General features: G+C 42.3%; 1 protein-coding gene across 2 annotated transcripts in view; it reads right to left on the minus strand.

Annotated features, from left to right (window-relative positions):
• Positions 1–7333: 7333 nt before the first annotated feature.
• Positions 7334–13240, minus strand: part of SLC9A6 (solute carrier family 9 member A6) — a 57209-nt gene continuing 51302 nt past the window's right edge. For both annotated transcript variants that reach the window (XM_084790264.1, XM_084790263.1), the window contains 2 exons: positions 12983–13088; positions 7334–10006 (listed from right to left, as the gene is read on the minus strand). In XM_084790264.1, the coding sequence (XP_084646390.1) occupies positions 9734–10006; positions 12983–13088 (379 nt within the window). In that variant the 3' untranslated portion in view covers positions 7334–9733. The remainder of the gene's footprint in view (positions 10007–12982; positions 13089–13240) is intronic.

The following is a 13240-nucleotide window of genomic DNA, read 5'->3' on the forward strand; positions in this document are numbered from 1 at the left end:
GAAAGCCCCAGATGTTCCTATGTTATACTGGAGAATAGCTTACAATCCTGGTGGTACTCAAGCTTGTCCTCTCTCCCAACCTCATTTGGGACCCTTGTCCCTTTCTCTTATTTCATTTATTTCCTATTTTAATTAACATAACAATTGTACATATTTCTGGGGTGGTGTTATATTTCAATGCATGAAAACAGTATATGGTAGTAAAATTGGGGCAAATCATTCTTTCATTTCCTTATCATTTTCAGTGTTGGAGTCTTTGAGCTCCTCCTTTGTATATTTGTGAAAAACACATAATGGACTATGATAAATTATAGTCACCTATTGTGCTGCAGAACACTAAAATGTACCTTCCTATTTGTGTCTACTATTAGCCGACTTCTTCTTATGTCCTCTTCTCCCATCTGTCTTTGTTTGGTCTCTAATCGTTACTATTCTCTTCTACTTTGAAATTGTTGTTTTAAGCCTCCACAATAAGACACAGCATGGAATGTGTGTGTGTGTGTGTGTGTGTGTGTGTGTGTGTGTGTGTGTGTGTGTGTATTGCCATGTCTTCCATCCATTTGCTCAATCTGGATCACTCAGATCATGAGAATGCCCCCTCATTTACACTTCACATTTAGAGATTGGTTTATTTTTATTTTATGCTTGCTTTTCCTGAATGTATGTTTGTGTACTGTGTGTGTGCAATGTCCTCAGAGGCCAGAAGAGAGCATCAGATGCCCAGGTACTGGAGTAATAGAAACTTGTAAGTGTCATGTGTGTACTGGAAAGGAACCTGGATCCTTTGCAAGAGCAACAAGCGCTCTGAACCATTGATCCATCTTTCCATTGCCACCGACATAACTACTCAACAACTACTGTTGAGCCTACATACTAAACGTTCCCTAATCTACTGCTCTTCTTTGTCCTCACTGACATTTCTCTCGTCCACACTACTATACACACTTTCACTGGCCAAGTTTTTAAGGCATCATTTCAATGCCCGTTCTTGCCCCTATCCAAGTAGCCACAGCCACAAGAAGAGTGATCTTGCTAAAACCAGGTACCATTTTGTCCTCTGTACACTGCCACGTTCAAATCACTATAGGCGAGGTGGCTTAGGGAAAAATCCTTATATCAGCCTGTGGCATGGGCATAGCAGTGACAGATTAAAGTCACAGAAAAGTCAGGCCTTCTCCAGCACATGTCGCTTCCCCCCATCCTTTACCAGTATAGATATCTATCATGTGGCATTGTCTCCATCGTGGTCCTCTTGTGCTCTATCACGGTTGTCTGTGTGGTTCCTAGTCTCCCCTACCTAACTGGCTGTGCCCGGCTCAGTTCTTTCTGTGCCAGAGTCCCATGCACAGTGCCTGGCACAAGTTAGACACTCTGAATGAGATAGTAACAGAAACAATGTTCTTTCCCTCACAGGCAGTCTGTTAACTTCCTATTGCTGCCATAACAAATTCCCACAAGCTTAGTGGCTTAAAACAACACCCATTCGTCATTTCACAGCTTGGTAGGTCAAAAGTCAGACAAGGCTCTCACTGAGCTAACTCCACTGTGTCAGCAGGCTGCTCCCTGCTCTGGCGTCTAGAGGCCCCCTTCCGCTAGCTGTAGAGCGAGCCAGGTGGCATGCGTCTGGGTTTGTGTCTGTGATCAGCTCTCCTTCGCTGACCACGGCCAGGAACAATTGATGAATTTTAAGGACCTGTGTGATTCTGCTTGGCCCAATTGTATAGCCCACTTCAAGATCATTCCACTGGCAATCTTCATTCCTTACTTCCCTTTGTGTGGACATTTCTGGTGGGTCATATTCAGAAGCAATGTGAAGGACCAGAATTCTACCTGACAATCTCGCTCTGATGCTATTCCACCACCCAGTCACTCTTATTTAGTCAGCTGCATTCTCCTTTTAGACGCAAACCATGGCTTTCATACCTCTGTGTTGTGTATCTCTTGCCCTGGGCCTGGCTCAAGTCTCAGCCCAGATGAGACTCTAATGGTCTGTTGACTGTAAGTTAGAATTTAAAATCCTGGTTGGCCAAAGTCATTATAATATCAAACTCCTGGCTCCTCTTTAAGAAATGGAACTTGGTTGACTTTTTCCAAAGGGTTAAAAAAAATTTGTATCACACCCAGGGGGTCTAACTGCCATCATCTTGCCTTCTCACATAAAACTAGCACTGAGGTGGTGATGGTGGGACAACCTCCATTATCTGTCAGAAATCCTCCAGATTTTTCAGATGGAAAAATAGCGCATAATTTTTGCCTGAGCCACATGGGCACACAGCTGTATAGGAGATTCAAATGAACAACAAAACCAGGCAGCAAAGGCTCGTGACACCCAAGGCAAGCAAGAATTGACTACTTCACACAGCGAACCATTTCAGTTCTCTTTGAACAGGTGAAATTAAGCCTTGTGTCTAAGACATATTCATAGTGCTTTGGATATCTTTTTCCATCACTACAAAATAAATGACTTGGAAGTTGTCTCTGGAGAGGGACCCAGTACCTACCTGACAGTGCTGATAGGGAACTTGGTGTTCAAGCTAAACACAGAATGCAGGGCTTCTAAGCTACAACTGTGATATGGGGTCATAGTAAAAAAGAGACACTATTTTGGTTACCAGAATAAACTAGAAAATGGACTCATGGACTTGACCTGAGGCTCCAGCTGTGCTGGTGGCAGTGACTAAATAAAGGCAGCTCTCAGTCTTTGCCATGACAGGCACTTGGGAGCCTTCCAATGTGCTGAACTGGAGACTCTGAAGGAAAGCAGTCTATGAAGTGTTTTCCATATCATATTCAAATAGCACCTCATCACCAAAACCATAGAGAATATCCAGCCTCAGTCAGACTGCTTTAATGTACATCACTTCATCTGATCCCCTAATAGGGATGGCGGCTATTTGCAGTGGAAATCATAGCCCACCACCTACCGCAGTGCCTGGCATATGGTAAGAGCTCAAGAAATGCTTGCTGAGTCTCTGACCTGTCATAACTTTATAGAGAAGCAGGCTGAGAGATTCAAGTAGGTTTCTAGAAGTGCTCAGCCAAACAGGGCTAGGACTCCGACTTCCTAATTGTCATCGCTTCTCCCATTCTGCTATGATGCTAGCTGTCCAACCCAATCAAGGACAAGATGACATTTTCTTTTTCTGCCAACAAACATGCATAGAGCATGTGTTCTGAAGCAGACCTCTACAACACTCCTGTCCTCTACCTATGTAGTTGGGTTTCTGTTTGTCTGTTTTGTTTTGTTTTTTTCTGAGACAGGATGCTCTTATATATCACAGGCTGGTCCGAAATGTGCCGCACAGCTAAGGCTGGGCTTCAATTTGTGATGCTACCGATTGCTGACTCTTTCCATTTTTCCTGCCTGCCTCTTCCACTCTCAATGCCTCTCCTCATGCCCTTTACCCTCTGTCCCATTTCTTGTTTGCTAACTATCTACCCCTTCATTATTTCTCATTTGTGCAATTTATGGTTTGCTTTCCCTGAAGGGAATGTAGACCGAAGAGCAGGGTGTGTTTGGCTTAGTTTTCCTGTCGATTCTTAAGACTTGATGCCACCACAGACAATAAGCAAGCCAGGGTGGTCTCAGGTATAGGAAGATAGTAAAAGAATAAGGTTTTTTAGCCCAAGGACACAAAGACTCAGAAAAGTCCTTCATCAGGTCCTCTTTTCCAAGGCCCTTAAAGTGACATTGGGGGGGGGGATGTCGTCCTACTCTGGGTGGGAGGCGGTTGTTTCAGGGTGTTCATTATGCTGGTTAACACTGGAACTTGGATTCTGTGCTCGCAACTGATTTGTAAATGCTGTGAAGGTAGCTCTGTTTTGTTTCTTGCTGAATTATATGACACAGTGTATGTTTTGTCACTCAACAGACACCCAACTAGAGGAATGTCATCTCACTCTGCCTGGAACAGTCCTCATCACTTCACTCAGCTGACCCTTGAATTACTCTTGAGATCTAAACTTAAACATCACTTTATCAGAACAATCTGCCCCAGTCCCTGTATCATCAACTTAACAGGGCTTCTGTTATCACTCTGGGGAAGATTCCTGCATCTTGGTCATAGTTTTTATACTGTTGCATTTGAGGTTATTACTTAAAATTGACTATGTCCCCACTAAAAGTCAAGTAGTTCTTCTTACATGAGTACTCCCCAAGTACCCCAAGAGATGGCAGACAATGTCTTCTGTATAGCACTTGGCACAATGCTGTGAGTGCTGTTCAGTTGGTTGCTGCTATTCCCACTGTAAGCAGCTCAACATGTGAGCTCATATCCCTTGAACAGACAAGAAAATGGAACAGCTCCACTAAGTCAGGTAACTGGTCAACATCATGCTCAGTAGCAGCACCTAAGTTTGAACCTAAATCTGTATAACCCTAAAGCATGGACTTTTTAAAACACTACCCCAGAGTTGTTTTCATTTGCATTTCCCTGATGACTAGGGACATTGAGCATTTCTTTACGTGTTTCTCAGTCACTCGATATTCCTCTGTTGAGAATTCTGTTTAGCTCTGTGACTCATTTTTTAAATTGGATTATTTGGTTTGTTGGTTGTTTCTTGAATTCTTTATATATATTGGATATTAGCCCTCTGTCAGGTGTAGGGTTGGTGATGATCTTTTCTCAAGATCATCCTGAGTGATGTAACCCAGACCCAGAAAGACACACATGGTATATACTTATAAGTGGATATTAGCCCAAGATAGATGTCCTCTGAGAGAGTCCACCCAGCAGGGGATCGGGACAGATGCTCAGACTCATAGCCAAACTGTGGGCAGAACACTGAGAGTCATATGGAAGAGTGGGGGGATAGAAGGATCCACAGGGGACAGGAGCTCAGCAAAGAGACCATCAAAGCCAACAAATCTGGACTCAGGGGCCCTGCAGAAACTGTTGCACCAACCAAGGACAGTGCATGCAGAGAACCCAGACCCTTTGCTCAAATGTAGCTGACGAACAGCTCATTCTCCACATGGATCTCCTAGTACGGGGAGCAGGGACTATCTCTGACATGGACTCTGGTACCTGAGATTCGATCACTTCCCCTTGGTGGGGCGGCCTTCCGGGGGGGGGGCACAGAGTAAGAGGATGCAGGCTGTCCTAATGAGACCTGATAGGCTGTGATCAGATGGTAGGGAAGGAGGGCTCCCCTTATCAGAGGACTAGGGGAGGGGAATAGGGTGGGAGAGGTGGGTGGGATCGGGAAGATACGAATGAGGGGGTAACAATCGGGATGCAATGTGAACAAACTATAAATAAAAAGTTAATTTAAAAATGTAGCATTCCCCCTACTTTTATGACCACAAAGCCATTGTTTGTGATCACATACTCTGGCATGAAAGCTAGGCCATTGGTGAAAAGGATAAGGCAGCCAGCTTTATTCACAGATTGGACAAAATACAGGAGAAGCCCTTGGCTAAGGCTGCCAGAATGCCCCCACCCAGAGAAACAGCCAACAGCCAACAGGGCAGGAAAGGCAGTGCAGAGCTGAGGCTCTGGGTCTTACTCGGTCCTGAGGGTAAGCAGTTGGTGGACAGCAGGCTTGAAGGCTACAACTCCCTGCCTCACCTTTAGGTTGTACTTCTAAATTAGTATGGAGTCTGTGTCTCGAGTCAGTTGACAAAGTGGACTTTTGATGTTAGGTGTGGTGCCGCACGCATGTACTCGAAGCTGGGAGGCTGAGAGAGGAGACTCATTTGTTTCAAAGCCACAATGCACTACACAGTGCATTCAAAGCCAGACTGACCTTTAAGGTAAGGTCACATTTCAAAAACAAAACAACAGAAGCTGGACTTTTGGAATCAGACTGAGGCTGGATTCGAGTCATAGTTCCTTGGGTGAAATAAACTCTGCACTTCTGTCTCAACTGAAAAATGAGGGCACACATGTCAAAAAATTAAAGCAATAAAAATGCCTTGTAGACACATTACCTGTACCTAAAAGGGACTCAGAAATTCAACTCTTATTAACATTTCTAGTTTATTTTCAAGCTTCATCCTATACCATCTTGATAAGTGCTTCCTGTCAAGAATTTTCAAATTAATTCAAAATGTATCTATCCATTCATGCCCTTATGGTCTAAGACTGACTTAGATTAACCGAGATACTGCTCTGTGTGGTGATAAAAGCAAGTTGGTTCAAGGCAAAAGCCTTGGGTGTGGGTATCCCCCACCTGTGCCCCTCAATGAGTAAACCCTAAGAAAGGTGGAGTGGATAACAAAAAACAAACAGATAAACAAATATGACTGACAGCGTGGTTTCTATCATTCACCAGGTTAGTCAAAGTTGCTGTTGGCAGACTCTATGACGGCTAGTCTTGGTTGTCACCTTGACTATATCTGGAATGAACTAAACCCCCAATGACTGGGCACCTGTTCGGGACTTGGATTAAATCACTTAAGTAGGAAGACCCATCTTAATCTGGATCTTTGAGGTGGGAAGGTCCACCTTTAACCTGGCAGAGCATACCAAGGACATGGAAGAAGGACACTTTTGCTCTTTGACTGCTTGATCTTGCTGGCAAGTCCATTCCTTGACTACCATTAGAGTCCATTTCTTCAGGATTCTAGTGTACACTGAAGACCAGCTGAGACATCCAGCCTTGTGGACTGAACTACTACTGAACTCTTAAGACCTTCCATTGGTAGACAGCTATTGTTGGACTAGCTTGACCACAACCTGAAAAGCATTCTAATAAATCCCAGATATATACAATGTGTGTGTGTGCGCGCGCGGCGCGCGCATGTGTTGCTATTCTTGGTTGTCAACTTGACTACATCTGGAATTAACTAAAACCCACATGGCTAGGCACATCTGTGAGGAATTTTTTTCTTAATTAAATCATATAAATTCTGTATGTTCTGTTCCTCTAGAGAACCCTAACTAACATAAACTCTAACTCACAAGACATCTCCTGTGCAAAGAGAGCCATATCTTTAACATGAAGGGCTATTCATGTGGCCATGCTTTGCAGGCAAACCTGGGACTGCCTTTCTACCTAACCCAATCCATAACCATCCCACCCCCTGCACAATGCGACTGTTTTTCACGACATTCTCTGCTATTGCGCTAACAGGCTACAAATCAATGTAATGGAACTTGATGGCTTTGACCAGTATTTCTTAAATGGTACAATTGTGGCCATAAGCAAATACATTTGCCCTTATACCTAAGTACCCCAACTCTGTCACCTCATAAGTTAAGTTCTGTCAAGTTTCTTTTAAAAACACCAGTCCTCCCCCTTTCCAGTATGTATATAGGTAGAAAATAAATGAAGTCAGCATTCTTTATGTCTCTCTAGAATAAGCTGTGACTCAAATAACAGTGAGTGGTTATTTGCAAGGCTATAATTTTTTTAATGACAGATTTTCCTAAAAGAAACCACTATAACATCTTTCCAAGTACTCCAAGGGAAAACAAAAAGCACATAAAGATTAGAAGTCTAGTACTTTAACAGCACACTGCCAAACACAGACTAGGATAAATGCCAAGAGATCTTAAAAAATAACTCTGAGAGATGCAATGTTCAAGTCAATCAAACATGTAGATTCCACAAACAACAGAAAAACAGGTCCAAGAGCAGTTCACTCATGCACGATGGTAACTCAGACTGTACTTCGTCAAAGTTCATTCATTCAGGTGCTTAATTCCAATGGCTGCCTTAACAGAGGTGGTTTTCTCTTTGCATGGGGATGTATACACAGATGAGAGAAGAAAAAACTCTCTGAATACGTAATGAATACGTAAGCACAACAAGCTTGGTTCCCCTTTGATAACATACTGAAGGCAGATTTAGTGGACTCAAGCATTGTCAGTTTCCTTAATGAGAAATCTTATGCATGCTGAAGAGAAACAGGATACATAATTTGTCATGCTAAGTATTTGTAGCCATTTTCATAATGTGAGCTCAGTAATGTGACAGAATAAAAAAGGATAATAGTTAAATTATTGTATACCCCTTTACAACTTGAATAACTTTGTGGGTCAATGAGGCTGACATTCAAAACCCCTCAAACATAGATTAACAAGAAATTATTTACTGCATGAAGAGCCACACATCATATAAAACGTACACTTCACAGGAGGAGTTCCTGCATAGCAGGAAAGTCACTACCACTACATAACAAATGGCTATGCCAACAGTCAAGGCTGCCATGAAGGGTAACAACATAAGAATTCCCTTAAAATCTCAAGGAGTGTTTACAATGGCACAGAACCCTTTTGAGAGTAAGTGCAGGTTTGTTTTGGAAGGGTATTTTTCAGTGGAAATTTTGAACATCACATAAGTTTTCAATTGTCTAATTGGGTTAGATTTAAGGCAATGCTACTCAGACCTGAGGGGGGAAAATCCACAAAATTTGTATTTTTCTCGTAAATCACAAACAGGTCAGAATCAGCATCAAAATGTATCCCCTTCCATGTATTCAATGTACCTTTAGGTATTTGCAGCATTACAAAATAGAAACTACTGTCATACTATGGATATGAAATGAAAATTTGTTCTGTGCTCTTCCTCAAAAACCATCAAAAATAACACATGGCAGCTTATGTGTCTATTATTAAAAATAACACTACAATGACGACAACTACACCCACTTTCCACAAAGGAGAATCCTTTCAGAGCCGCTGCAGAGCACTGGGTTCCTCTTACGGCTGCCTTTGGTGTAGTACAGAACAATCGTGGGTTCATAAATTAACTTTTAACATCAACTACTGACTAACACGTAACCGTTAAACATCATGAGCTTAAAAATTTTACATTTTGCTCCTGTTTGGCTGCTAAAGAGCAGCGATTTAAATTGATATAAAAAACTTGTGATGACAAGGCTTGCTATACACACAGAGAACATAATAAAATATGAAGCAGCAATTACATTTCCTATTTCAACTTATGTGGTATAGAATATTTACATATTTGGGAAGAGAGACCTCCAACATCACCATCTTATGCCTCATGTCCACTTGCTCCAGAGCCCCCAAATCTGTAACAAGTGCCCTGAACTATATACACCTGTACTTTGGCTAAGCCAGCTCAATGCAATTCCTATAGGCTTGGTGTGAAAGAAAAGAAATAAGGTCTTAGAGGTCATTTGTAGCCTTCGTTCTCAGAGCATCAATATACTGTAGTCAAGAAATCTGTTCTTTCACATCAATGGGGAAAAAAGGTCCCCACACTTCAGTCCCCAACCTGAATGGGGTGAGATCAAAATGCCATCAGCTCCTTGCACCACAAAGGGCCACCAGAGAAAAGGGAAAGAAAAAAGTCACGACAAAGGCAGCAGCAATCAACAAAAGTTTTCCAACAAAGGAACCTCTTCTCCCTGGGTTCCCGAGGGAATAACAACTCCCCTCCCCTCCCCCTTCCCTGCCACACACAAATCAATTCACATCACAAGAACTTGGTATTCCGGTTAAGTGTCAGATAAATATGAGAAAGGGTCACTCCACTTTTTATACTTTAAATGAAACACAAAACTAACAGAACACACAACATCACTGTGAAAGTAACTGTCTAAAACAGATCTGGCCAAAGTAGTGCAGCCAACAAAACTTAAGAGAACAGTTTGTTACAATCTGCCTTGTACAGGGTATTTATATTCTTCCTATGCCATATAAATAGCATTTATATAGCTTACACATTCAGAGACATGCACTAGGACTTGTAGGTAGTACACATTTCTTCACAATCACGTGTGCAAAGTTTACAAACCACTAAGTGAGTATTAGAAAGCTTAGGCCGGACTGTGTCTTGTATCATCTAATGAATTTAACGCAGGTTCAGAATCATCCATTGGAAGAACCAGGCGTGTTCCACGAATGACTAGTTCGTGGTCCCCAAATGTAAGCTCCCGATCCAAGGCATCTTCAGAACTGTTGCCAATAAATCTCCTTGGGGCACTGGCTGTTGCGGAGTCAGTGTTCACAGTAGAATCCCCATACGTCAAACTGATATCACCATCGTTGAGAATAAGATCGGAGTCATCATCTTTCAATTGCTCCTGGTTCTAAATACAAACAATATAAGCTTTGAGAGCAGTTAAGCAATACAAGAATCCAAGCCAGGCAAGATGGTAAGGTAAGCCCAGCTATTCAGGGAACCATTTCCAAAAGGAAACAATCTGATGACTCCTAGTTAAAATGCCTGGCTGGTAGCTCAGTATACTTGGGATAAAGTCTAAAGTCCTAACCTTGACTTAAAAGACAGTTGTGACCTGTTCCTTTCAGTGCTCTCTCCCATCAGCAGCTGCCTTTCCCTTCAGCAGCCCCTTCGCTGTGCAGGGTGCACTGAAACACTGACAGCCCTCCCACTCTCCAGTCTTTTTCCCACCTCCCAGCCATTAGGTATGCTGTGCCGTCCAACCCCTTCAAGTCACTAGCCAACAATATATAGTCTAATTTGCAAAGAAAAAAACCATGTATATGGGTATAGAAATATTTGGAATGTCATTCAACATAAGCACTCTATGATGGAGTTGCTGGTGAATTCTATTCGTGTGTGTGTGTGTGTGTGTGTGTGTGTGTGTGTGTGTGTGTTTCTGCTATCAAAAACTTACTAGTGCTAGAAATTTCCTTAAATATGCAAAGATTAAAATAAAAGAGTCAATTGAAAAGGTAAGCCCATAGCCACCAATCAACCGAAATGACTTCCTGTCTAATATATAACAATATAGTAACAAAAAACCTAACTAGTGTCTGCAATTTGGTTAAAACAAAGCTCTGTGGTGCCTTTGCACATTAGTGAGGGCTCTTTAGCACTTTCTAATTAATGTTTCCTTTAAGTTTGAGGTACAGAAAAACTGTAAAAGGCACATACCTTTTGATCTAGTAATGCCCCTTTAAAAATCATACTTATAGCATATATCCTTCAACAAATTTTATGTAAAAGTATATTTAAAAGGCAGTTGTTCACTGTAAGAACTGTTTGTAATAGCATAAATAGCACAGGCACACATGCATAGAGAAAAGACAAAGAGAAAAGAGGTGATGAAGGCAGGGACTAGGCTGAAGCATCTAAACATCATGGAATGCCAACGATTGACAGCAAAGCATCAGAAGCTATGAGATGGAGGGAACCAATCCCGCCTCTCTCTTAACCTCAGAACTGTAAAGTCCTTTTTTGTTGTTAAGCCATTTAGTCTGTCACAGGAGCACCAGGAAACTCATACTATATTACTATACACCACAGGATACATAGCTGTTTCATTTTCCTCTGTGGGTTTTTAAAGGTTGTTGGTAGCAGATTTTTTGTCTGTTATTGTTGTTTGAGACTAAGGGGGGGGGTCTTAATTTAGCCCAGGCTAACCTCTCACTTGCTGTGTATCTGAGGATGATATAGGATTCCTGGTCCTGCTGCCACCTCCCAAGGAACTGGGTCACAGATATGTGCCACCACACCTGAAATACACACACACACACACACACACACACACACACACACACACACACACACAGAGGTGGGGGAGGGAGGGAGGGAGGGAGGGAGGGAGGGAGCAAGCGCTATGGAGCTTCTGGGTGTGGATGGTATAAGTTATTGGGTCTCTGGGGTCTGAGAGCCAAGCCCCTGCCTGAGCCAATAGCACTCCTATGCACAGTGGCAAAGAACAATGCTTGCATGCAGATCCTGGGCCATATGGGAGGGAGACAAGGCAGCATGGAGTATTCTCCCCACACTACAAGCACAATGTGTCAAATGTACAGCAACCCAAAACAAAGCTACTGGCTGCTACCCTGGCTCAGGAACCACTGCCACACTGCCTGTTGAATGTGTTCTAACAAAGTGCTGAGGAAGATGGAATCCATGAAAGGTCCACGTCTACACTGCAACTTCTCACTAACCTGGTGTTTTTTTTAAATTTAATTTAATTTAAATTTTAAGACTTATTCATTCATTTGTTTATTATGTATACAGTGCTCTGCCTGAATGACAGAAGAAGGCATCAGATCAGATTATAGATGATTGTGAGCCACCATGTGGTTGCTGGGAATTGAACTCAGGACCTCTGGAAGAGCAGCCAGTGCTCTTAACCTCTGAGCCATTTCTTCAGCCCCTAACCTGATGTTCTTAACATTACATTAAAGCACTCAAACCTGGTGGGGGTTGAATGAGGGAAGCCCAATCAGTATCACTGATTATTTAAGCATGGAAGAAAAATTAAGTGTTTACATATTAGAATCCAGACTAGTTAGATAACTTTCACTTTCATCTTGGTTGCAATATTTACCAAACCACCAATCATGTAGTAGATAGTGAAAATATATGGAATCTAAATTGTGTCTAGCTGCATCTCCACCCCCGGCCACATGGACCACACAGGGATGCACTTCCTGAAAACCTCAAAGTTATACTAAAGCACAGAACATCTGTTGTACTTAACAGACATCAAAATGGTCCAGCAAAGCATGGTGTCATGTGGCATACCATTTCAACTATGATTACTTTTCACTGGAGGGAAAGCTCCATCGTATCACTTTTTTAGTTTAAAGAAATGTAACTAAATCTAAGAAAAATTGTTTTGAGAACCCTCTCAACTGAACTGTGATGAGTCTAATGAAGATGTGGAGACATCCACACCCACTGCAAAGAAATCAAAGCTGACATGGAAACAATGACCTACTAAAACCACCTGCTGTAAGATAAGGAACTGGCCCATTTTCAAAGGCTGTTATCTCTATTTACACATTTATATCTATTTTCTACTTGAAGAAAATATGCTTAAATTCCCTCTCATGGATTTTTTTTTCCTTCTCGTGGATTTTATACCTCAAAGACAAAGAAATTCAAACCAAAATAAAATAAAACCCATAGGACTACTAAACTGAACTTGCTAAAGAATTCCAATTAGTGCATAAAAGCCACTTACTTTGGAGCAAGGTCGGACATGCCTGTAATCTCAGTTTGAGGCCAGCCTGGTCTATACAGCAAGAACCTGTCTCAAGATGACAGTAACAAGTGAGTAAGTAAATAAACAAATGCCACTTACCTCATATGCTTGGGGGCTGGTGAGGCACCTGGCAATGGGCCCGCAGCAGGCTGGGAGTGTGGTAGTGAGAGGAGGCCCACTGTGGGTCAGCAGGGGCTTCAGGTAGCTGTGCACACATGGTTAAGGAAGGGCTGCACTCATTTCTTCATGTATTTCAGAGAACGGTGGCAGTTTTGTTGTTGTTACAGTGGCACTGGGGAGCAATCCTGAGGCCTTACCCGTGCTATCCAGGTGCTCTACTTGCTCCTAAAGTACAAC

The sequence above is a fragment of the Acomys minous genome, assembly GCF_964271855.1.
Source record: "Acomys minous genome assembly, chromosome: 7".
Taxonomy (NCBI): domain Eukaryota; kingdom Metazoa; phylum Chordata; class Mammalia; order Rodentia; family Muridae; genus Acomys; species Acomys minous.